The sequence below is a fragment of the Bactrocera tryoni genome, chromosome 4 (genome assembly GCF_016617805.1).
Source record: "Bactrocera tryoni isolate S06 chromosome 4, CSIRO_BtryS06_freeze2, whole genome shotgun sequence".
Lineage (NCBI taxonomy): Eukaryota > Metazoa > Arthropoda > Insecta > Diptera > Tephritidae > Bactrocera > Bactrocera tryoni.
In genome coordinates, this window is record NC_052502.1 from 72604923 (window position 1) to 72632699 (window position 27777).

Here is a 27777-nt window from a genome sequence, read left to right on the forward strand (position 1 = left end):
AATTTAAATATCAAAAAAAATATTTTTCGTTATAAAAAAATTTAAAAAAAAATTCACATATTTTATTTTTTTCTTGTATTTTTTGTATAAATTAAAAATAAATATTTTTTCATTTCTTTTTCAAGTTTCAAGTTTTTCCAAAAATCATTAATAATATCAACTTGATAAAATAAATTACTTAACAATATATATTTATTTATAATTAGTTCAAGGAAATTAAGCTAAAAAAAAATAATAATAAAAAATTCGAAATTAAAATTTAAAAATAATTTAGACGACAATTTTTAAATAAGAATTTATTAAAAAGTTAGTACAAAAATAAGCATAAAAATTATTTATTGCCACTAATTTGCTATCTTAACATTAATTTGATGGAAATTGTAACTTTTTATATTCGAAGTAGTCACTAAAGACCCTAAAAAAAGCTGTCCATTTATAAGCTATACATTCAGAAGCTTTTTCTAGAAACAAAAATAGAAATAACGCTATGTAAAAAAGCTTAACAAATACTCTAGCAGCTTCTTTAGCACAGAAAAAGTGAAACGATAACTCATTAAAAACCAAAGAGAAAGACAAACGTTGCAGAATAAGTAGTAGCAATGCGGAAAGAGAAAAGTTATTATTGTTTAAAATATTTCGTTTAGTAAAATTAGAAAATTTTCAATTTTATTTTTTTTCATAAATGACCTTTAAGAAGTGTGTACTTACGGAAATGGTATGACTGGCATTTCCGGAACCCAACAACGCTGACGCAATATGCCCCTCCACAGTTGCACGCCAATGATGCCGAAAATGAAGAAGACGAAAAAACAGAGCAGCAGCACATTGCCGAGCATAGGCAGCGTGTCCAGCAGCAACATGACCAAAATGCGCATACCTTGTGTGAAAGTGGAAAAAATGTCATTAAAATATTGGAAACAAATATTATACTTTTAATTCTAAACTAATATTAACATTCATTTAGAGTATTAAAAAAAAGTTGCGTATACGCCTTGTCTTACTTGGTATGCGATTAATTGCCCGCAATGGACGCAACACTCGTATCGTTCGTATCGCCGTCAAGTTGAGATTTTCCACATTCGTTACGTATTCCAAGAGACCAGCAACAACTATAAAGAAATCCAGTCGATTCCAAGAATCAGCCATATAGGTGTTTTTGCCATGCAAGCCCATCGCTATCGTCTTGATTAGCATTTCGATGGCGAAGAAAACGAAAATGATGTCGTCAAAGATCTAGAAATAGAAAAAGTGTATATTATTTATAAATTTGTCAATATTCTTGTTATTTTTTCTTGGAAAAAGTATTTTGTTAAACAAGGTGGATTAAATATATTAATAATTTTTTTATTTTTCTTAATTGTCATTATTTTTTTTTAGTATAAAAATACGAAATATTATATATTTATTTTTTTAGAAAAAGATTAGACCAAAAGTTTTTTTATTTTCTTAATTTTAATTAATTAATTAAATTTTTTATTAAAAATTAATTAAATATTAGCACATTAAAATTTTAAATTACATCAAAACTAAAAAAACTAATTAATTATTTTAATTAAAATTAATAAATAATTTTTTTAATTAAAAAAACAACTCCGAATGCATTAAGTAATATATGTATTTTAACTATATTTTCAAACAAATTATAATTTGTTTATAAAATGTGAAAACTAAAATTAAATTCACAAAAATTTTAAATTAAATTTTCAGAAATTAGCTTATACTACAAAATATGATTATATTTTTTTGGATATAAGCAAACTTTAAATATTTCATTTTTAGTTACAATTTTTTCGAATTACTATTTAAGTTTTTGTTATTAAAATTTTCGTTTGTGAAAACAAAAACATATTTTTATATAATTAAAATAAGCAAATTTAAGCCGTACTGACCCTTTCAATGTTCGATATAAATTTTGTAATAATAAATTTTAAATAAATATTTAAAAATTTTTTTATTCTAAAATTAATTATTACAATTTAATTTAATTTATTTTATGCATTTTAAAATAAAAAAATTTAAACATTTTTACATAACTTTTTTTTTAATTTTAAAATAAATTTTAAAATTTTAAAGTCAGATTTAATTTTAAATTAAAATACATTTTTAAACTTAGTTAAAAAACTTTAAAATTTTTAATTTGATTAAAAATTAATTTTAAATAACAAATTTTGAAAAACTTTTTTTTATTTATTATAAAGATTTTATTTAAATTTTTTTAATGACATTTTTTTAAGTTTTAAAATAAATTTCTTAAATTTTAAAATTAAAATTTTAAATAAAAATAAATTTATTAAATAACTTTAAATTTTTAATTTAATCAAAAAATTAATTTGAAATGAATTTTGAAATACATTTTATTAATTTATTATAGCGATTTAATTCAAATTTTTTTAATGTCATTTTTCAAGTTTTAAAATAAATTTCTTAAATTTGAAAATTAAAATTTTAAATAAAAGTAAATTTATGAATTTAATTAAAAAAATTTAAAATTTTTAATTTAATCAAAAAATTAATTTGAAATGAATTTTGAAATACATTTTATTAATTTATTATAGCGATTTAATTCAAATTTTTTTAATGTCATTATTTTTAAGTTTTAAAATAAATTTCTTAAATTTGAAAATTAAAATTTTAAATAAAAGAAATTTAAAAAATGTCATTAAAATATTGGAAACAATGATAAAAATTGATTTTCAAACAAAAAATATTAAAAAGAAGTTATTTAAAAATTTTTTAAAAAAGAATTTATTGCAAAATTAATTTCAACATTAAAGTATAAAAATAAAACGCGTTTATTTCACAATAAAAAAAAATCGAATATAAAATTGGAGAAAAGAAAAAAAAAATATTATGGAATAATAAAAATAATTGTAAATAGTTTTTGCGTCATTAAAATAGTTTTTGATTTTGTTGTTTTTTTAATTAAAAGAAATAATGTTTATTGTTTTTTTTGCTTTTTTTTATTGTTAAAGCACTCATTTCGTAAATCTGATATTTTCGAATTAATTGTACTGCATTTAAGAAATGAGTAATTTAGTTTTGAAATAACATTCTGCAAACTTCAACTGAACATCTTCATTATTTTCATGTACAAATTTCCCCAATTCAAGTATTATGGGCATTTCAAAAAAAGTGCAGCTAAATATACAAAAATATTTGCAAAAGGTCATCATGCACTTTTCCATTTCACTAAGAAAATCATACTTCAAAGTCTCTCGAAGAACACGCCACAATGTCAATTGCTTTCCATATATTATATATACATTCTTTGCCAATTCAATTGTGCATTTTCTACAATAAACACAAGAGATGAATCCAACATTTTGTAAATAATTCAAAAACTCAATTGTGCCACAAGGCACACACACATACACACACACAAATACTCCCACATTGAAATGAAATGCGTTTTATAATAACACGGAAGAATATGCACTTAAGTGCATTGTACTCTGTCGCTCTTGTCTTTGTTGTTGTTGTTGCTGTGTTGTTTTAAAACTGCACTTTTGGTTGTTTAGCTTAACCGCAAACGCCACGTTGCTCATGCCTTACCACTTATAGACCAAATGTATTTCATATACCATTAACTTTCTAATATACAAATACTTGAAATGTTTATATAAGTGCAAGTGTGTGTGTGCGTATGTTTGGCTAAATGCATTTGTACGGGACCGACTGTGAGTGCAAAAGCCAGTGCCGAGTTATGCGAGCGAATAAGATAAATTGTAAAAGTTGAGCGTTTTTACTGGCAACCATAGCATGCCTGTAGGAAAATGTTGTAAAATGCGATATGTTGACTCATCTGAAATTACAGATTTTTCTTATATTTATGCTTTAAGTCCAAAGAACCAACTTCTGATTCATTCCCAAGTTCAAATTTCCCGCAGAGTAGGTAGGACAGTTTTTCTGAAAATCTCTTGGATTCTTATTACTGCAGTTTGAGAAATGTCGACGGTTGTTTTATAAAAGTCTGCTGCCTGCATTCTATTTGGTACACTGAAACTTTTGGAGTAAGATGCTGAAGCCGTTGGATATATATATTTTTTTATTATGTGATCAGTATGCGACAAGTCTTTAGAGTTAAATCCTTTTTTCAGCAGAGAAAATATCTCCACCTTTCTTTTGTGTAAACCTTTAAATAAAAAGGCCTTATAAATATAGAAGCTTGTTTGAGAATTCTATGATCCAGAATCCGCTATTTTGAAAGTGTAGTGCTATGTGCCGTTAATATCTCTGGAAATCTTTGGGAGAATGCTCTGAGATAATCGATCCTTCTAACTCTAAGAAGTACAAGTAGAAACTCCGTTTTTTTCAGATTTGAGTTCCTTTAGACCACAAGCACCCTCTAAGTCGTGTCTACTGTAAAACTAAGGCCGTCTGATTCGAGCTAACCTCTATTTCAGTTATTCAAACCGAACCATTCCCATTTTTAAACGAGTCTTTAGAAGTTGTAAACTGGTGCTTGTTAGTTGATAATTTTTGAAAAATTTGCGGATTCTGCATCAAATTATTTCATATAAAAAAAAGATATCACAAGACATATCGAACTCAGAATCAAAATATTTGATACAAAAAAATGTATCACAACTTATCTCGAACACAGAAAGATAGAAAGTATTTCAGTTGGGCTGCGGAAATATTTTGATCGGATCTTCAAAAGCGCTAAATGTACATAAGTCCGGTTTTTGAAGACATCTTTGATTCCTGGAAGTTTAAAAAAGTGTGATTGAACGAGTTCTGTCAACTATATAAAGGGATTCCTTAGGATAGTCGGGTCTTTTTTAATGACATGGACTTGAATTTGTATCCGGTTAAGAACTGTCAGGGCACAGGAATATAAATTTCAATTTTCTTCTAATTTTGAAATAAATCCTTTCTTCAGTTATATCCACAGAGTTCCTATATGTATTAAAACTAATTTCTGAGGTGATCCGAAGGGATTTCGATGTTCATTGTCTTTTTTGACATCGAAGTCATCGTTCATCATGAATTTGTTTCTCCAGGACAAACCTTCAACGCCAAGTTTGAAGTGGAAGTCCTCAATAGACTCAAACGAAGAGGCAATCGGGTCCGACAAGACATCACAGCCGATTGGAAATTGCACCACCACAACCCCCCGGCTCACACCGTCTTTCTTGTGAACAGTTACCTAACCAAGGTAACCTTAAAAAGCGAGTCTTACGCTAAGCATTCTATTGTCTGGGGCAAAAAATATAGAAAAAGCTCTCTTCGATTCCTGACATCACCTGGCTTTGCCATATCTGTAAAGTTACTACCGTCTCGATTACTCCCAACGCCTTACTTTGCGCTACCTACAAAGTTATTTTCGCACGATCTCTTCTCGTTTGGTCGCCACTTTCTGCTTGCGTCTGCTGATACAGTCATTGAAATTGCAATTGAATTGTCCTTGTCATTGCCATTGTTTGGCGTACGTCGTTTTTCTTTGAATTGTTGTTATTGTACTCAAATATAGCTTGAGTTCTACTTGCACTCGCCCTCGGTTTTTGCTTCAGCTGCTCACCGCCACACACGACTGAGCTTTTGCCTTGTCTTCGACACACTCGCCAGTTCGTTCTTTGTACTGCTGTTCCCTCTTCGTTGTTTCTTTGTAAATAGTAACTGCTTTTTCTTGTTGTTTGAGATGGTGTGCGTGTGTGTGTCTGTTTGCATTTTAAGTGCTTCTGCTAATAGTCATTTGTGGTTTTTCAAGTGCTGCTTTCTCTAGTTGACTTTGTGCTGTCGCTGTGTGTGTGGAGGGCGCTCAAGTTATTGTTGCTGGTGTTGTTGCAGTTATGTTGCTACATCCTTGTCAGTGTTTTGTGTTGCTTACCCCTCGGTATTGTTGTTTTATATTTTTAAGTGTATTTCGTTTGCTTTCGCTTTTTGATTGCAATTGTTGTCAATGCATTTGAATATGCGCCACTATTGCTTTTGTTGTTGTTTCTTGCTTGTCAACAATTTTGACTGCTTCATTGTTTAGTGGGCGATTTGTATGGGAAGCGTTGTGGCGGCTTTCATACTTAAAGGTATGCAAAAATATGCGAAGATAAACGTTTAACAAAACTTTGCATACTTTTGGGGTTGCAGGAAGTAAAGTAGACAAAAGTTTTTTGATATGCACGTGTATGTATTCGGAACGTTTTCTTGCTGTTTCTTCTGAATACTTCGTTTTTTAAATTCAGTTTTTTTATTATACATATTTGTTTGCTTGATTGACAGTAGACTCTTTTTTGTTTGAACAGTTTTGCATAGTACCCTACAACTACTGGAAATGAACTACCCTTAATTTACCATTGTTATGAATGACTTAAAATAACTTTAGTATGTAGGGAGAAGACAAAATTTTATATTAAAACTGGTGTGTTTACCAATTTTGTTGCCTACATTTGGGAGTGGAAGTTTATTAGAAGCATGTAGGAAAACCAAGTGGCGTCCTTTACTACATGGCTATAATCTAAACAAGTGAAATGGATTGTCTTTTATCATTTTCAGATTAGTATACATGTCCGATTTGTTGCCTACCTTTAGGAGCTCAAGTAAGAAGAACATATTTTAGGCCATATAGAATCAAAGAGTGACGTATTTGTAGAGAAATTACTCAGAGATCCTTCTGGAGGCAAGAAACCTAATTTTACTTCAAAAATATGTTGCCTACATATGGGAATCCAGCTTAGGTGGTACTTTATTAGAAGCATATAGGAAAAATTAAAGGCGTGTTTGACTTCTTGGCTATGACCTAAGCAAGTTGGTACAGATAATAAGGATCTCTCAAATTAGTATACTTGTTCATTTCGTTGTTTAACTTTAGGCGCTCGTCTAAAAAGAAGATAATTTAAAGCATATAAAACCCAGAAGAGATTTTTTTGCGAAGAAATTTGTTCTCTAGCCTTCTGAGAGCTTTCTGGTTACTTTATTTAAAAAATATATTGCCTACATTTGGGTGCGCAGTTTATTGGAAAGTTTGTTAGAAGCATATACGAAAAATAAGTGGCGTGTTTGACTTCTTGGCTCTAAGCTAAACACGTTGAAATGGATAATCCTTTAGGATCTTTCAGATAAGAATGCTTCTTCGATTTGTTGCCTACCTTTAGGAGCTCAACTCAAAAAGAAGATATTTCAAAGCATACATGACCCAAAAAAGATGTGTTTGTGAAGAAATTAGTTAGTTGGCCTACTGGGAGTTTTCAGGTTAGTTTACTTCAAAAAGTTTTTGCCTACATTTCGGATCGCCGTTCATCAGAAAAAACATCTTAAATACATTGGTTTAAAAATTATTAATTTTATAACTTGGCGACACCTCAAATATGGAAGAATACATCAGAAAAGTATTGTATGTCTTTTTACAATAGTCCGCAAATTTGCTATGTTGTCAAAAAGAAGAAAATCATTAGAATCATATAGGACACACAATTGTTGATTTCAATACTTGATGATACCTTTTAGAGCAGAAATGTGTCAGATAGTATACTATGGTCTATAAAATTAGTTTATTTCATAGATTTGTTGCCTACCTTTGGGCGCGGTAGTATATACCAAGATTATTAGAAGTGTATAGGGAACAAAATTGCTACTGCCGTTACTGGAAGATTCTCTCAAGCATAAAAAATGTTAGGAGAAGTTTCTGGGATATTTTAATGCAATCGATTTTTTGCCTACTTTCGGGAGCTAAGTGTAAAAAGTAGGCCATTAAAAGCGTATGACACTCAGAAGTCAAGTGTTGCTTAGTAGCTTTAACAGTTACTACCTTCAGGAAGGTATACTCGTCAAATTGTTGCCTACATTTGTGCGCACAGTATATGAGAAGTATATAAAACACATATTTTCTAGTTTGACTGCTTGGCGATTCTCTAACGCAGCAGAAATGCTAATATAAGTTTCTGGGACCTCTAAGACTCATCACATTAAGTAATTGTTCAAGCACTCTTGCTACCTCCAAATTAATCCTAGCAGCTGAAATGACCAGCAAAACAAGTTGTCTACTTGCCTCACTAATCCTTATCGGCTTATTACAGCATACAACAAAAAATAGTCTAATTTATGCTGAGCAGATGTTGGAAAACTTCAGAATAATGTATCATAGAAGCGTTCGAGTGTTTAATATGATTTTTTCTCCAATACACATACACTCAGCAAGGATCAGCAGGACAACAAGCTTTCGCTTTGATGCCTGTCAAATACACTGTCACTCGCACAATTAGCGCTGAGAGCATTGCAACTGCCAACACATTGAGCTCGTACCAGTTAGTGTTTTTTGACGACTATATGTTTGTGATTAGATAAATGAGCAGTTGCCTCAAGTGATAAGTTGGTAGCAAAAATGCCAGAAACAGACAAGCGTCTGACAGCAAAAATAAAGTGTCGTTGTTTGAGTAATTATCAAGTGAGCAAAACTAAGATATGGCATTGAGGGTGTGGAGGAAGTGCCATGAAAAAGGGATGCAAAAAATGCTAGAAATATATTTATGTAATTGTAGTGTGGAAAGGTATTGCTCTCAAATAGTACAAACTTGCCTTTGAGATATTGTAGAGTAAAAATAAAAATATTGAAATATATTCTCTCTAAACTGAACGAAATTTGAAAATGTATGCCATCAGCTTCATCTGGTGTACCATTGTGAAACATTTACTTGGCTCAGTATTTCTTCTCTCCTTGCTTTTTTGTAGATGTCTTCACATCAGCTTCACCTAAATAGCAAAAATTTGCATTCATATAGCTGGCATATGGTTAAATCTTCAAAATTTTAAGTTTATGCGATATTAAGTACGGTTTTCATAAAAAACTACACAGCAGCGCCACCTAGCGAGTTAACTTTTTTTCGAATTCGGCAAATTCTGACATTCCTCATGCGGTTAGAGTAAAAGTGTCCACTCTAGTAGACGATTTAGATTTAGTATAGCAGTTAGAATGTATCAATGGCACAGTTTTGACAGAAAATTCGATTTTTAGAAAAAATAAAACAATAGCGCCATCTATCGTGAAAATTATAAGTACTAAATCCGTTCGAAATATGAACTGATTTGGGCTTTTATTGCACTTTTTGCAGTTATTGTGACACTAGCGTCCTCTAAAGGCATTTTATTTAAACATACATATATGATTACAGAATAAGTCAAAAATACCAATTTTACCTGCTGTCTATCGCTACCTATAAATTTATAACGTTACTGAAAGTGTTTTTGGTAAAAATTATCAGCAAAAATTTCATGGTTTCACCAAAACATTGTACTGTTTCAACATTATTTACTTGATTTGACCACTCACGCCCACCTAAGTTGTTTTCGTGACGATAAAAGTATCCTTGCGCCTTAACATAGGCAACAGCTGTCAGACACACCAGCACAAGTCTATGCAATGAGTGACAGCCATATGCACGGATACACACATTTGAATATAATTTTTTTTCAGCAAACAAGCTATATGTTGTAAATCTAACCCTGCCTTCTCACAAAATAAAACTCTCCATTCCTTGACTACTTCCGCTCCTCCCACTTCTTGGCAGCCTACTAAGCTACTACTACTACTTCTGCACTAATTACTTTCCACATCTCGACTTACTTAAGCAGCTATAACGGTATTATATATTTAACTACATAAATTGTACATCTTGTTTATTTTGTGTGAGTCTCCATTATGTTGTAGGGGCAAGTCTGTTGCTGAACTTGAGTAGGGTACTTGGTGAAATGTCTAAAATATGACTCGTTCTGGCGTTTTTCTTGTTTTTCTCTAATTTAAATTGCAATTAGGCGCTGAAAAGCGTTATTTTATATACATTTCGTGGCGCTGCCAGTGAGAGCTAGATATCTACATGTGTGCAGTTTGGTGTAATGCAACCCCTTTGCCAAATTTTTGCCAGAGTTTTCCAACGCGTAGCTCTTTATTGTTGTTAACCTGAAATTAGTAAACTTTACCAGACTTTCTAACAATTTTTTTTGTCAAAGCTTAGAACTTATCTTCTCGGAATGACCAATGGCTGCAAAATAATTTAGACTATACTGAGTCTTATAGCATATATTCTAGAACTTATTTAATGCTTCTTATTGGTTTGTTTCTGAATTTGGCTGAAAAGCTGTTTGGCAGCAGTCGATTTTGCTTCCTTTCGAATAGAACCGAACGAATTGAAAAAACGCTTTGCTAGCGACTATAAAACCGGATTGACTACCTACCACATTCATTTAGGTTTTCAAATCCTATAGTTCCCCACTTGCCTATGAGATATTGTAAATGCATGCAAGACCATGTGCAATATCTGAGAAATATGGCGGGTGGGGTAGAACCTCCCACTTAAGCGTTTCCAGTGTTTGACAACGTGAGGGCGAGAGTTGTCATATATTAGAATCAGTTTTTCGTGCCTCCATGGTATTGTGCTCATAAGGACCCAATTTCCTTTTTTCTGAAGCATTCCCAGCGCATCCACTCCCTTGGAGATGGCTTGGTGTGTCAGTCTCAATGACGAAGTGAGCTCTTCTTGCGTTTGACATGGTTACTCATCAAGCAACGTCTCCAATTCACCGTCTTCGAAGGTTTTTTACCTTCCTTCAGTCGGACGGTCGTCAATATCGAAAACGCCATCTTTGAAGCGATTGAAAACTGGCTGTTTTCCAATTAAAAATGGTAAAACGCTCTTTGCATAGTAAAATTATCGAGTTTTCTCCATTGAGGTAGTTACTGAAGAACATCAGCTACAATGAGCTAATTTTTGATTAAATCTTGTTCATTAAAAAAATTGTAAGGAGTCAACCATTATACTACTTTTTCAGTCCAGGGCTTCATCAGATAAAAATCTTGGAATCGCTACAAAGTCTAAGACCAGTTCTGCTAAGAGAAAGCCCTTGGGTTTGACACATTTTTAGATATCTGCTTTAAGTTTATTTTTATAAACACATATGTACATATATGTACTAGGCGTGTCCTTTTACACACTCTTCTTCTCACTACACATTTATCATATCCATCTTAACTGCTCTGCTTGTTTGCGTTTATGGTGTCTAATGAGCTGAAATGCTTTTATGTGGCATTAGCGCCAGACAGGCGGAAGTGTCATTCGCATGTAAATATGTATATGTAGGTGTGTATGCATGTATATAGATATATGTGTATGTGAGTGAGCGCACACATACAGAATCTTTGATGATTGGTGTTCATGCTTTTTACAAACTATTGCTTTGTGTGCCATTAATTTTACTGTTTTTCAGGGTATTCCTTTCTCTGCCAGCATTTTATGTGAGTTTACATGGCATGTTCTAGACTCTTTTTTGCAAAACAAAAGACATGTATTTTGCTTAAATTAATGATGAAGGCGTTGCTTGTCTCTTAAAGGTTTCTCTGTGCAAATCTTAAATAAAATATTGCTGATTTACCGATCTTGATAGTTCATTTTATGAAATTAAGCGAAAAAAATCATAAATGTTTGATATTAGTGCTTTTTCTTTTCCACGATTAAAAAAATGTTTTTTATAACTTTTTTAAGCGAAAAAATAACACACTTACAAACTAAACTATTAAACTTTAAGCTAACAATTTTAATTTTTTCAGACAATATTATTTTATTTAAATTTTTTAAATTTATATTCTTTTAATTTTTTATTATTTTTTTTATTCATTTATTAATTTTTTTATAAGTATATCTTTTCGCTAAAAATAGGTAAAATTAGGCAAAAACTTGACTTCGCCTCCATTTAACTAATATCAGGATTTTCGAGCATCCAGTGGATTACATGTCATTAAATTTAATAAGAAAATTTTTAGCACTTCTTCTAATTCCTTCTGCCTACTGATTAATAGCATCACGATGGCATATTTTTTGAAATTCAATTCTTCTTACACTTCATAAGGAATTCAAAACCCTTTTAGGTCCATCAGGACATTGGAGTAAGATTGGTGATTGTATGTGAGGTACCTTAATGAAACCCAGGGAACATGTTTTTAGTATGTGGCATGATAATATTGTCGTTAATAGATAAAATCGGCTCGATACTACCCCAACTCCCACATTCACATATAATGAGAAACAAACCTCGTTCCGAATATGTTGGAATTTCTTTTTTCGTTTTAACTTAGAATATTTTATTAAAAAATATTATTCAATTTATTCGTTCATCTCTTTAATTTTTAATATTTTCAATAACATGAAAATTGGAAATATGTAGAACCTTGAAATATTGTGCTAAATTAAAAATCATTTTTAATTACAAAAAAATCGCTCAAAAGTCCGGATTTATTAGCTCAAATATTATTTTGACTCATTATGACCTTCGCACAATTTAAATATGACATTGCGCCATCTCCGCCCTGCGATCATGCCATTGCATAAGCATTCAATTCGAGAGCAACAAGTTCGATAAATAATAACTGACCACATGGCGTATGAGTATTATTTAATTTGCAATGCGAGCCAAATGCTCATCAATGGCAGCTAAACACACACAAATGCATTGTCATATATCGATATAAACATGTCTATGTGTGTGTGTATGTGTGGGTATTGCTATAATTTCCAAAGCATTTCGGAGCGCACTTCAACAATGTGTGTCAGCTGCATTTGCATTTGCATAAAATTCAATGCAAAGCAACAAAGTCGGCAATTCGGTGAAAACATTTGCTATTGTTGCTTTGGCAATAATTCAATGGAAATGCTTGCATAATGAACCTTTGTAAATATTTCAATTAAATTAGCCATTGATTATGGCAATATGCAAACAACACTTGATGTGTGCGATAACAAATAGAATTTTCTGCAATTAATTTCGCAAATGTGTCGTATTATTTATGGCATTTTTCAATTAGTCTTAATCAAAGCCATACGAATGGCGCACAACAACGTTTTGATTTGACGCCACGATGTTGTGTAATTTAAATTTTATTATAGCCTTCTGGGTTAATGTATTGTTGTTGTCGAATGTATTGTTACTGTTAAATGGATTGTTGTTGTAAATTCAGTTGTTGTAAAATTAACTTCTTGTATTTAAAATAATTTTTATTGCAAACAATATTGTTGTTGTAGAAGTGAGATGTGCTTGAAAACGAATTGTTGTCGTAAACTGAATTGTTATTATAAATTAACATTTTTGTTGTGAAGAGAGTTCTTGTAAATTTAATTGTTGTTGTAAATTTATTTGTAAAGGTAATTTTTTGCAAGTTCAGGGTTTATTGATAAACAAATTTTGTGTCAAACTGTTTGTTGTTGTAAAATTAATTGTTGTTGTTGTAAAATCATTTATATCATAAAACGGTTAATTTATGCAAATTGAGTAAAATGAAATTTATTTGTCAAATTAATAGTTGTAACATTAGTTGTTGTTGTAAAATTAATTGTGGTTGTTGTAAAATCATTTGTTGTTATAAAATGGTTATTTTTTGCAAATTGAGTAAAATCTAAATTAAGTTGTCAAATTAATAGTTGTAAAATTAGTTGTTGTTGTAAAATGATATGTTTTTGTAAAAGTGAGATGTTATTGAAAGCGAATAGTGTTTGCAAAATTAGTTGTTATTAAAAATTAACTTTTTGTTACCACGTGAGTTGTTATAAAAATAGTTGTTGTTGTAAAATGATTTGTTGTTGTAAAACGTTAATTTTTTAAAATTATTATTATTATTGTAGAATAAAATTTTGTGTTCCAATTATTTGTTTTTATAAAAGTAATTGTTGTTGCCCATTTAGTTGCCTTTGACATGCGAGTTGTTGTTGTACATTAAAAAGTTGTTGTCAAATAATTTGTTATTCTAAGCTATGTTGTTGCTTTAAAATGAGTTATTGTTTGAAATTGAATTGGTGTTGTAAATTAAGTTGTTGTTGTAAAAAAAGTTGTTGTAAAATTACAAGACTAAGTCTACTACTAATTAGGTAAATCCAGTTTTTGTTGTTGTAATTTGGCATTTTTTTGTAAATTGAGTTGTTGTTGTTGCTTACCTGCAGTACACGACAGCGCAGCTTGACACACTTCTCATCCTCGCACGGCTGATACATGCCCAGTGTCACGCAGTTGAAGAGTATCACCAGTATGGAGACGCGCTCGAACCATGTGTTGTGGCGCCAGGAATCCGCAAATGGAAGAATTTGCAGCAAAGTTTGCCGAAATATGAAAAATATCAAAAAGTTGCAAAAATATCGCAGCGATAACGGCTTGGTTAAGAAAAACATGTTGGCTAGGAAAAGTTTGGCTGATAAAATTATTAATATTGAAGAAAAAATACTTTTGGTGGCTTTGAACAGTTTTTTAAGTCTTAACGCCTAAAAGTATGCAACTATTTCACAAGTTTGTAACAGCCAATAAATTTTTTAATTTACTTGTAATACTAAAATCTTTGATTTTTTCTTGTTCTAAGATGAACGAACATTTTTTTGCATACTTTTAGAAGTGAATATATGGTTTTCCTCTTTAAAAAAATTACAACTGACCTTATGTTTATGATAATGTAATCGAAAGTTGTTTATAACTACCCTTAAAGTATGCAAGAAATTGAGGGCATTTACTTTTGGACCTTAAAATATGAAAAGAGGTTGCAAGCTACTACATATGTATATCTGATGTATCTCGGTCATTTTTAAAAATTTGTAATCAAGAAAATAAGGCTTATTTTTCTATGCTGAGGAAAAGCTGTACTTACAAAATGCTTTATTGGCAATTTTTCTCAACAAAATCCACATTAAAACGTTGCTTCATTTCTTCCCTCATTCCTCGATATTTCTGAAAGTCGTTTAAGTTCACGCGCCGAAAGTATGAAATGCAACATTCTGATTCCCTCTCCTTGTATCGATTTGTTCACTTCAAACTGAAATCTCACACACATGCACATACATATAACTGTGGCTTAGTACCTAAGTGCGCGCCCACTCCATCAAGTGCTTGACGTCAGCGCCAGCGTTGGCTGTAATTATCGTCTTGAGCCGTTACTAATGCGTTGTGCGCCTAAAAGTGCGCTCGCAGGCCCGCCCTCTTGCATTACCCATGCGAACAGCTGCGCTACGACCAGACCTACTACATGTGCCTACTTATAGGCTACGCTGGGCAAATAATCAAGCTTTATGGCTCGTATTTTTCCCCCGATGTTGTTACGTTGTTGTGCGCTCGACCGCTGATGGCAACAACGGATGCCAGCAACATAACCGCAAAATAGCGAAAACTACAAAAACAACAAACAAAAGCGAAACTGTAAACTGCAAGCATTGTGCACATCAATTCAAGGGTGGGAGAGTGCAAGCCGAGGGGATGAGTCGCTGGTACTTCAAGAGTGCCTGTGCAATACAACCTTCAACATGTTTCCTTCCGTTGTGGTTAATGCATTTTCGAAAACACTGTGTGTACATCAAGCAGGTGCACAATGAAGGTACAACAACTGGAAAAAAATCAAGGCGATAACGCAAAAATGGAAAGTAGCAACAACAAGTACGACAACAACAACTTGAGCACAATGCCAGTGATTTTCCTGATTTTCCATTGATTTTCTTTTTGCTCTTATTGTTCTTGTTGTTTTTTGTTTTTTTGCTTTTGTTGTTTTCGATTTTCTACTCTTGCTACAAATGTTGCCATATTTTCACAACAGCCACCCATCCTTTGCTAAGCTCCCCCTCCTGCATTTGTTTCCTTACGTCGCATATGTTTTTGTTCGCACGTCAGCTTTCTCCCGCCCTCCTTTTACGCTGCTCACACCCACCTTTCAAGCTTCTCCTCTCGCCTTTCACGCCACCTCATTTATCTGCTAGAAGTTTGTTGCACATGCATCACCTGCGGCAGCTCGCAATGTGTTGCATGCTCGGCTTTGTTGCGTGTAGCAGATTTTTTCCAACAAATTTTTCACTTTGTTACCGCAAATTCCTTTTTACAGCTTCCCATTAATATGCGCTTGCCGCCTAAGGTTGTTTCGCTGGTCGGCTGCGTAGGGCTCAAGGCGCTCTTCACACAATGCCGTGGTTATTTTACTACTTTTCTTAGTTTCTTTCCTGCTTTACTAAAGCCCAGTTGAAATTCTTTTGAGGAAAACTTTAATTTGAAAGAAAAACTAAGAAGATCGAGTTTTTTTGTTTCCAATTGTTTTTCACTTCTAAATATTCATTAACACCTTCAAAAGGTTGTTGGAAAGCAGAATTGAGCTAACAGTTTTGTTTCCTGTTAATTATGCACTTGGTACATATTTTTTGGTTTAGTCCAAATAGTTTTAGTACTAAATTTTTAGTTCTGAATTTTTATTACATATTATTAGTACAAATTTTTTAGTATAAAATTTTTACTGTAATATTTTTCCCATTCTTTGAGAGCACTTTTTAACTTTTTGGCAGAAAGAAGGTCTTTTATAAGTTTAGTACACGTTTTTTAGTACAAAATTGTTAATATAAAATTTTTAGCAGAAAATTTTTCTTATTCACTTTTTAGTAAAAAAAAAATTGTCGTTAAAAAAATTTAGTACACATTTGTACGGTTTAGTACAAATATTTTTAGTACACACATTTTAGTACTAAAAACAAGCAATCAATATTTTACAATTTTAAAAACTCGTACAGATATTTCTAGTACAAAAATTTAGTACTTACAGGATTTTTCAACAACGTAAAATTTATTTTGTACTAAATTTTTGTAGGACTTTTTAGTACTAAATTTTATTAATTTCTACCGCTATATATCAACAATTTTAAGTACGTACAAAAAATTTAGCACTAAAAGTACTAAAAGATATTTAGTACTAAAAATTTCTTGTAACAAACAAATCCGGTTAGTACTAAAAAGTACTAAAAAATTGTAGTACAAAATATTTTTATGTGAATTTACAAAATTACTGTTGGTACCAAAATTTAAGTACTAAAAAGTACAAAAATTACAAATCCTAAATATTTAGTGTCAATTTTTAGTAATAAAATGTGTGTACTAAAAATATTTGTACTAAACCGAACAAATGTGTACAAAATTTTTTAGCGACAATTTTTTTTTATAAAAAAGTGAATAGGAAAAATTTTGTGCTAAAAATTTTATATTAACAATTTTGTACTAAAAAACGTGTTCAAGTTAATAAGATCTGTTTGACTATGAAAAATTAGTACTAAAAGTTATACAAAAATTTTGTACCAAAAACGTGTTGTAATATACAAATTTCGTTAGTACTTAAAAGTACCAAAAAATATCAGTACTAAAAATTTTCAGTTTCATAAAAATACAGTGAGTACTAAAAATGAAGTACTAAAAAGTACAATTTTACAATTCTAAAAAATGTAGTGCCAATTTTTAGTAAAAAATGTCTGATCTACTACTATAACCTATAAAAAATTGGTACTAAAAGTACTAAAAATATTTTGTACCAACAATTTTTTGTAATGTACAAAACCAGTTAGTACTTAAAAATTTTAGTACAAAATATTTTTGTGAAATTTTATAAAAATAGTGTTAGTACTAAAAACTACTAAAAAATTTTAGTACATTTTTTTTTGTGCCTAATCATATAAATTCTGTTAGCACTAAAATTTTTTTGCAATATGCTGTTTTTTTTTTTAATTTTATTAATATTTATTTAAAACTCACCACTCTCAATAATTTTTGGAAAATTTTTCACCCAAATATCTTAACTCAGCCCACTGTGCTGCTTTTAATAAAAGTATCAATAACAGTGGCACAACCACTTAATTAAGTCGCTGTCTGTCACATATCAAGCACCGTTATCACAACAAAATGACAAACGGCGACAATAACCGGGGTTGAGAATGTAAAATGGTAAACCATTAAAAGCCGCCATTCCCGTGGGCGAGAACACAATCAAGCCACATAAAGTCAAGCATCAGCACGCAACAAAACCGCAAGCATGACGGCGGCATCAAGGCGCAACAAATGCTAAAACCACATTAGCTATACCAAAGACTGCTTATTAGCACCAAAGCACCCTCAAAGCTATCTAACGCTCGCCACACCCCCTCATAGTGCCCCCGCCCCAAAGCTATCTAACCTCCCTCTTTGTGTTTTTGATGCTTTTATCTTGTCAATGTGTGTTTCGCTTGCCGCTTTTTAGGCTGCCAGGGTGGTCTACTGTTAGGCATGCACACAATCACATTTGAATACCTCTCAGTATATGGGTTTGTATAGGTAATTTATTGCTCACTTTCCTTGTTCATATCTTTTACGGCTTTCCTGCCCAACATATCAGCAACGCGATTTATTTATTTACGAGCATTTCATATTCCGTTATTTTTTGCTCGATTTTGGAAATTTATGCCTCATAAAGTTGGCGCACAGCAAATAAATATGATACGGAATAAATACGCATATCAGTTTTGTGTACATACATTTGTATGTATGTATGCATGTGTGTGTGATATGCTGACAATTTATAAAAAAAATATATTGGGTTTCCATATGCAAATATGCGTCTGTGTGTGTGTGTTAAAATTCATGCGTGTCAATTTAAATGGCGCCAATGTATGCTGATATGCCGGCGATATCCTTGTAAATAGTGTGTGTGGCTCCTAGCAGTTCATTGAACGCTTTATGAAAGCTTTTAGCGAAATTAAATGCCAGATTGAAGTGTATGTCGTTATGCGCATATGACAGCCGGAAACATGAAAACTGCATGAATATTTCTAGAAACTTTTTAAGTTCAATGCAAAAGTAGTAACAAGGAAAACTATGGAAAAAAATCGTCAAAGTAAAATGAATGTCATAAAAGCATCTTTTCTGGGAGGAAGTAATTATTTACATATAATAAATAAATATATATATTTTGTTTAGAAAAAAACGTTATTTTCGGCTGCACCGAATCTAGAATATCACATACAACTAAAAGATTGTTTTATTTTGGATTGTTCAGTTTGTATGGCAGCTATATGTTGTAGTAGTCCGATCTGAGAAATTCCTTCGAAGATTATAGCCTTGCCTTAAAAAATAAGACATGTCAAATTTCGTTAAGATATCTTGCGAAATAAAAAAGTTTTCCATAAAGGAACATCGAAGAACTGCATTTTGCTGGCAGAGCAGATTTATATGGCAGCTTTATCCTCGACAGTTCGACAATTCTTATCAAGAATTGTGAGATTAGTTCATATGTATACAGACGGATGCACAGATGGACATGGCTAAATCGGTTGTGTTCAATATAAAAAAATTTTTACTGATTTCTATTTAAAATTTGCCATTAGAAAATTTAGTTGCTAATTTATATATTTAAAGAAGAGTTATTTTTGGAACTAGCTTCAAAAACATCTGAACCTAATTAGCGAGCATATCAAAAAGTCAAAAATTTTACCGCTATCTGTCATTGACTTCTTGGAAAATTTACAACCGTGAGGCTTAATATACCGCTAAGGGTTGTTGACTACTGTAAATGTAAAATAGAAAGATCTTTGACCTCCTCAAAGATCATAGAGCTCAGGTTATAAAATAGAAATAGATCATACACCTCAGGTTGTTGACTTGGCTAAATGTAAACAGTCAATGTCATTGACCTAAGATTTAGGTCCTCATTAAATGTAAACAAAGGTGTAATTAAAGCCACCATCGGTCATTAACCTCAGGTTGCTGTCCTTACTACATATAAACAAAAGCATTCAGTTCGCTAAAAGTAAGCTCAATCGTTATTAAACTCAGCTTGAGATGTGTTATTGACTCTACTAAAACAAAAAAAAAACGGTGACAGGCCTCAGGGAAAGATGTTGATACTGCTAAAGGCAATAAACAGAAGAGTCATTGATCTTGTTAGGTGTCATAGACCTCCCTATTTACATACCTATTACAAAAATTTTCGAACTTCTTGCAGGAAGTCATCGTATTACATCCACAACTAAATTTTTATCAATCAATATATGAGTTGTCTTCATGTAATTCACCTCAAAAAAGGTCATTGACCTCTGGTAGTCTGTTGACATTGCTAAAAGTAATCTAAATGGTCATTAAGCTCACCTAAGGGTGGGTGGTTGACTCTGCTAAAAGTAAAAAATGAGATGGGCCATGGAAGGATGTTGATAGCGCTGAATATTAAACAGAATACCTATTATACCTCGCTGTAAACCCATTACATAAATTTTCAAGCTGCTTTCAGGAAGTCATCTTATTACTACCACCCCAGTATATGCTTAAATACCAATCAAAGTATGAGTTGTGTGAATGCAATTCTGATAACATATTTTTCTGCTGATAGGGTATTGATGGGAAAAATGTATAAAAACAGGTCGAAATGTACATTTCGATTAAATTTTTATTACAATCAAAATTTTATTTTGTATTATTTTTACTAAAATTTCAAAAATTCTTAAATTTTAGGTATGAACTTAGCTTAAAGCTTTAATAACAAAATTCTGGCAACGTTATTCTAGTTTTAGTACTTTTATTGCGAAAAGCTGCAAACATTAAAACGTAAGGCCTTTTGTTGTGCTTTTTGCGTAGCTTATTTACCTTTGCATTGTCTGCTTTTAGGCGCTTCACCACTTTATCTTTATTACCTGCTATACAAGTAATTCTCTTCATGTCCACAATGACAGCTACAACAACGCTTTCCACATAGTGGTTGACCTCAACAGAAATTATTGACAAACAATCGATACAAAAGTAAGTGAAATACATTTGCTTGTATGTGTATTTACATATGCTTGTAAATACATAACTTCACACATATGCTAGCGTAGCGTTATTTTTAAACGCCTACATAGCCTTTGTGGCATAAACTTGATTTTATCGCCTTTGATTTCTTTGTGCTTTCATCAAAAGCTTAAACAAATTATTTGAATCGAGCAAGGAAGGACGGCGGCGCAATATACAATGTCCAGTTGAGGAGCCGTGGGTGGAGAGTGATGGAAAAGACGACTTTTTTTTTGCTGTTAGCAGTAATATACATTCATTGCAGCTTGTTTTTTTATTGTTACATACAATGTGTTGATTGTACGTTAGTTAATTTTGCTTTGACTCAGGCGTCACTCATACGCCATGTGCGCCACTTTGTCAGCCATATGTCTGGGGCGTGTTTTATCGCCCCTAATTGCCTGCTGACATGTTATTGCTAATATAATTGTTATTATTATTGCATAAGCCAAATAAAAGTGTCACTTGGGTTTCATTTTAGCTTTCTGCTCCGCATGCAACCTCGCTCTTTTATATCAAATTTCATTTCGCGTGCTTTCTTTTCGATTTCTTTCTTCAATTCTACTTTACTTGAGTGCCAATCTCATTTGCTATCACATTTCCGCCACTTTTCCCCACTAAACTTGCTTTGTTTCCATTTCGTTAAATTACAAACTGCTTCAAAGTCTGGCAACTCGCAACAGGTTTTCAATTACACACGCCACCGCCCAGCCCAGCGCAGCCCTGCCCCTTTTACACCTGTACTAAGAAAGTTTTACGCTATTTTCAAAGAAGTTAGTTGTAACAGAAATAGTTGAGGCTAGACTGTGTTCTTTTAGCAACAACAAGTGGAGCATTAAAATCTGTTTGTTGAATATAAAACTTTTCTAAAATTTCTTTTGTTTCTCTTACACACTTTTAAGTTGTTTTGTACTCGCTGCCGTGCTTGCTAGTTTGGAACAAAGCTCGCGCAAGTCGAAGGCAACAATGGAAGGTAAAAAAAATCGCCAAAGTTGATCAACAAATTGTAATGGAATGAAGTGGATAATAGAAAAGCTGCACGAAAATTATTTCAAGTTCGAAAAGTAGATTTAAAGTGCCGTTATTGCCACTAAGGGAATGACAAAGTTGGTATGTAAAGCGAAAGCCAACTTGAAGGTAAGGTAATATTCTCAAAGATATTAGTGTAGCTACTACAAGCTAATTCAATAAAGGCTTTGGGTGCGCATATTGGGCGCACTTTTTCAAATGAGAGTAGATCTATGTAGCCTTGCTTTGTAGAAGGGTTGTGTTCAAAGCTCAGCTTTATATCTGTAAAATTATTTATAGAATTCAATAATTCGGAGTTATTTATTTTTGTCAAGACAAAAACAGTTTTAATAAATTTTAGTACACTTTTGGTACTTTATGGTACTAAATTTTTTTTACTTTTTTATTTAGTTTTGTCAAAAGAAAATAGTTCTAATAAATTTTAGTACACTTTTAGTACTTCTTAGTAATAAATTTTTTTATAGAATGGCAGTTTTAGTACAGTTTATAGAAATTCAGTATATTAACACAATTTAAGTACTTTTTTAGTACTAACTTTTTTGTCGAAATTATAATTTTTAGCACACATTTAGTACTTTTTAGTGCACAGTTTTATAAAAAGCTTTTAATTTTTATATATTTTAGTACCTTTGGTACTAAATTGTTTATAAAATGACAATTTTAGCACAGTTTCAGTACTTTTTTAATACCAACTCCGTTTTTAGAAATTTATATATTTTGACACAATTTTAGTACTTTTTTAGTACTACCTTTTCTTATTAAAATTATAATTTTTAGCACACATTTAGTATTTTTTAGTGCACAATTTTATACAAACGCAATTTTTTATATTTTAAGCACTTTTTAGTACTTAATTTTCTTTATAGAAAATATAATTACTTTTCCAGTTTTAGTACATATGACTATCGAAAAATGTTTAAATCTATTTTTAGAGCGTAAAGTATCTAGCACACCTTTTAAAAAATTTTAAAGAACACCGAAAGAAAATTTTATTTAGATTTGGATCAAATATTTGAATAAAATTGAGTACCAAAAGTGATTATGAAATTTAGTACATTAATGGTATTTTCATGACACACAATTTTTTGTAAGAATAATAATTTCTAGTACTTTTAAGTAAGAAATTTGGTTTGGAAATTATTTTTAGTACACTTAAGTACCTTTTAGTACTAAATCTTTTTTTTTTTATAGAAAATACAAATTCTCTGTTAAATACTTCGTTTGAATTAATATATTAAATTTTTGGTACACAGTACTGTCGAGAAAGTAATTTTATACTATTTTGAATATTTTTAGTACCTACACTTTTAGAAAAATTTTAAGGAACACCCAAAAGTATTATTCCACATAAAAAATATTTAATATTTCTCTGCAAAATTTTTAATAGGATTGAAAAAAAGGAAATGTATTTGGATATAATTTTGTACTGAAAGCGACTTTAAATAATTTAGTACACGTTTATTGCCCAGTTTTAAGTTGTGTGAAGACCCGACTTACCACTTTTGGGTTTATAAAATGTAAAATGCGATTTTAAAAATATTTCAAAAATTTAGTACTTTTTTAGTACACTTTTGATATTAACTTTACTAACCCCGTATGCATATTATTCCGTTTTGATATTACTATTTATACAAAAAGCAAATGTTGCAACCGAAAAATCATTTTAAACTATTCAAAAATTAGTACATTTTTAGAACATAACCTACGAAAATTTTTTTACTAGAGGCTAATAAAATGTTTGTCTTTAATGAGAGTAATTTCACTGGTCTAAAATAGTGCGCTGACTGCTATAAGTGTTTGAGTACATAATTTTTTTAGCACACTTTTTGGTACATAGTACAAAATTTTTGTACTTTTTTAGGATATAGTCTACAATTTCAATGTATTAATGCACATAGTACTAAATTTAATAAAACTATTACCAAATTCAAATTTCGAAACTTTTTTTTAATTTTTTTCAAAAAATTTCCTATGTATTTAGTTTTAGCACATTTTGTATTAGTACTAATTTTTTGATAAAAAATTAGTTTTTGAAGTTTTCGTTATTTTTTCCCGAAATTATTGAAAAAATACTTAAAAACTTCATTCGTGAAAAAATTTTATTATTTAAAAACCCAAAATTTTTAAAGATTTTTGAATATTCGAGCCAATTTTGTACAAGCTGTTATGTTTTTGTGTTTTTGAAATCGATTTTTCGAACGTTTTTCTTGTAAAATTTGCCCACAGTTAAGAACAAATGCATAAAACGAACACACATACTCAATATCCGTACCACCATTACGACCGCCTTATAATCATTTCTCTAAATTCCCGCCTACATTCTGCCCACACACAATTTGTCACCGCGCAAGTACTTATTTACAGCACACTGCACACACCAAAACGACGACGGAAAATAAGAAATTGCTTAATCAACCCACTAAGCTGCTTACGCACACAAAAATTTTGTAAATACTTTTCTTGTACTAGTCAACACTCTATTAGTTGCGTATACGCCATGTTGACTGCTTAAGAAACACCCCCAATAATACTATGTAATAAAGAAAGTAGGTCTGCCGCGCACGCTTAATTAACGCATTAACAGTAAGCAGCGCGTAAGCACAATGGTAGCGATAAAACAACAACAATAACAACGCTGTTATTAGTCAAATTAATGGTAATAAGTAAGCGGTCGTAAAAATCGCTGTGAAAAAAGGTAGCCAAACGCAAAATTCAGTTAAACCAAGCATGCTTGTTTTTTATTGCTGGTCTCTCAGATCTTTTAACTACCGTTATCGGTAATGTTAACGATTGTGTAATGCTTATTTGATTGCTTTATTCGTGTGTACTGAGAATTTGTTTTTTTTTTTTGGTGTCTCTTCAATTACTTTGACTTTGTGGCAAGCAGCGCAAACATCAAAGAATTCAAATGTCAGCTAGTCATTTCGTCATTTCAAGAATTTATATAAATTAGAGTGTTTACATATTTCGGCTTTCATGTCAGTCAGGCCTACAAATTAGTGTTGGTGTCGCCCAGAATTTCAATTTCTGCCTAAAGTTGTTCGTTTTATACCCTGAACAGTATATATAAAGTTTGACACGAAGTTTGCAATGCCCAAAAGGTACACTTCAGAGATTTTACAAAGTATGTGCATAGCTACATATGTATATAAATGCTCACCATGACGAGCTCAATCAATTTAGCTATGTCTGTATAAAAGCGAGCTAGTACCTGAGTACTTGAGATATCGTTCTGAAATTTTGCACACGTTTTTTTCTCTCTAATAAGCTGTAAATTTGTTGTAATGGCCGATATCGGAACATTATTGGGTATAGCTGTCATATGAATTGACGGATCAACATCAATCCTTTATATGGACAACTTTTCTATTTGACGAGACATCTTAACGAAATTTGGCACAGATTATTGTCCAAAACAATGGTATAATGTCCGAACGTATGGTTCAAATCGGACCACTATAGCCTATAGCTGCCATATAAACCGAACGATCTGAATCAAGTTCTTGCGCAGAAAACTTTTTTATCTGCCAAGATATCTTTACACAATTCGGCACAAATTATTTTTCAGAGCCACACTACAATCTCCGAAGAAATTGTCCAGATCGGACCATTATAGCTTATAGCTGCCGTACAAACGTAACGATAAAAATGAATATACATTTTTTATATGCTTTCATGCTATAAGAAATGCCTTTATGAAGGGTATGTAACTACGTTGCAGACTAAGTTAACGTTTTTTCTTGTTGTTGTTTTCATTTTTGTTACATTTCTTGCTCCTTTTGCTTTTATTGCTGTTATTATTGTAATATTTTCTGTTATTACTGCAACTTGTGTTGTTATTATTGTAATTTTTGTTTTTATTATTGCCATTTTTGTTGTTATTATTGTAATTTTTGTTTTTATTATTGCCATTTTTGCTGTTATTATTGTTATTCTTGCTTTATTGCTGTTGTGCCTCGTTAGCGCAGTCATCTTGTAAAATATATCAGCTTCTTAATTGGTCCATTAATGTGCACTTTCCTCGTTAAGGTCCTTGTAAATATGTTTGCCGACGCTTAGTTGCCCATTTTATATGCCACAAATGTGTTTTCCACCTAAACAAGTGTGCACGTCAATATTTTACGTATTTCCTTTCCTAACAATTTCTTTAAAATACGCAGTTTTTCGTACCTCAGCTTACTTTTTCTGTATGAAAATGTTTCTTTTTCGCTCCGCTGTCTGCCGCTTAACACGCTGTGGCAAGCACTAAACCATTAAAACCATTTAGGGTCACAGGGTGCCCGTTGTTGTTGTGCTCTCTATGCATTCCTTTGTCACAAAGTTTGTGCACTTACGGTTATTGTGCTGCTTCAACAGCACCCCTGTAACCTCTAACCTGCCGCTTAGCACTTGCTACACTTTCTATGCGCCCTTTTTGCATGCTGCCACAAATTTTTATGCGCTGCTACTACAAGCTTAGTAAATCGCATAGTTCAACACCGAAGATTTTGGGTAAATTTGCTTAAATTTTATGTGCGCTTCTTATAGTCTACATATAGGCGTAGTGTGGCTGTTTGCAAGTAGCTATTGTAAGGCCTCAAATTATTGACCTCAAAGCAGGCGCTTAGTGTACTTTTGCTGCACAGTGTAGTCGCTTATATTTCATACACTAATAAACCGCTTAAACAGCTGGCACATTTTAGCCTGAAATATGAGTTAACTAGCACCCTGCATATAACTCCCTTTTTGCATATATTTGGCCAACCCACTTGCAGCTAATAAATTGCGCTTAAAATGACTCAGACGATGTAATCGGTAGATAGTCATTTTGGGTGGGCGCACCAACGACGCTGTTAGCAACAGTTAAGCTTATTTAATTGACTGACAGTTTCATGCATGCATGTGTGTGTGTGAGTGTGCACGTCAATGTGTTTGTCGTCAGTGCCATCAGCCGCTTTGGTTGCTAGGTTGTAAGGGTCGTTGCTTTGAGCAGTAGCAGCAGCTGCTGCGATAAGAAATTTCCATCACACATAATAACAATAACTTGAGGTTGCGTATACGACATGGCTTACCGCAGGCAAGTAGCTATTCTGTCTGCCGGAGACACATTTAGTGCGGTTGTGGCGTGCCACTACAAAGTCTTTTAATGAAAGACTCGACCATTTGCATAAGCGAAATTTATTTTTGTATTTTTTATAAAGTTAATGCAATTAAGAAAAAATATGTACAATGTACATACATTGTACATACATATGTATACCGTACGTACATATGTACATATGTATGTATGTATATAACAACTATTGGGTTAGAATATATGAAGTTTGTGGTTTCAAGATATAATACGCGCAACCTGTTTCTGCCTAAAAACGTCTTGCGAATATGTATGTACAGATAGACATGTAAAATTTAGTACTAAAAATGTACTAAAAAGTTGAATATTCGACCTTAGCATAAACGAATTTTCTGTATTTCTCTGGCTTATACATTCCTTTACTTCAACAGTTAAAATATAAAAATATAACGTCTACAATTGTGTCTGCTAAAAATACTAAAAACTAAGTTTTTGCCAGTAAAAATGCGTACAATTGTTGCATGTAAAGACGATATTCACACAACCTCAATTAAGTACTAAAAAATCGTTTACAAAAAATATATGTACTAAAAGTGTTTAGTACACTAAATAATTGACAGAAAAATGTAGAGCAGTTGGGCAGCTGCGAAATTTTTAGTACTAAAATATGTGTACTAAAAGTGTACTAAAAACTAAATTATTGACAGAAAAATGTTAAAGAGTTTGTTTGTGTAAAGACCATATTTACACAACATCAGTTAAACACCAAAAATTTTAGTACTAAAATATGTGTACTAAAAATGTACTAAAACTTAGTATTTCATACTTAAAATATGACCAATTGGCGATGTGGAGTTAATGCGCATACAACCTGAAATAAGTACTAAAAGTGTACTAAAAATTTAATTCTTGACAGTAAAATGTAGACCAGTAAAGACAATATGAATAAAATTTTCATATCATCACATTTTTTGTTTATTCCCAAGTTTTGATATGATTGAGGTTTTTTTTTAAATTTAATTTTATTTCAAATTTAAAAGTATTTTTTTATACTTATTTTTCCAGTTTTTTTTTATCCAGAACTATTTTCATATTTTTATTAATTTTCAAAAATTGTTTCCTAGTTAGGGGCCTAGAATAAGTAATCGATA

At 31.7% G+C, this 27777-nt stretch overlaps 1 protein-coding gene across 9 annotated transcripts in view; it reads right to left on the reverse strand.

Annotated features, from left to right (window-relative positions):
- Positions 1 to 27777, reverse strand: part of LOC120773499 — a 251749-nt gene that overhangs the window by 94079 nt on the left and 129893 nt on the right. For all 9 annotated transcript variants that reach the window (XM_040102449.1, XM_040102446.1, XM_040102448.1 and 6 more), the window contains exons 4-6: positions 13908 to 14019; positions 1002 to 1233; positions 709 to 877 (exon numbers count right to left, since the gene is read on the reverse strand). In XM_040102449.1, the coding sequence (XP_039958383.1) occupies positions 709 to 877; positions 1002 to 1233; positions 13908 to 14019 (513 nt within the window). The remainder of the gene's footprint in view (positions 1 to 708; positions 878 to 1001; positions 1234 to 13907; positions 14020 to 27777) is intronic.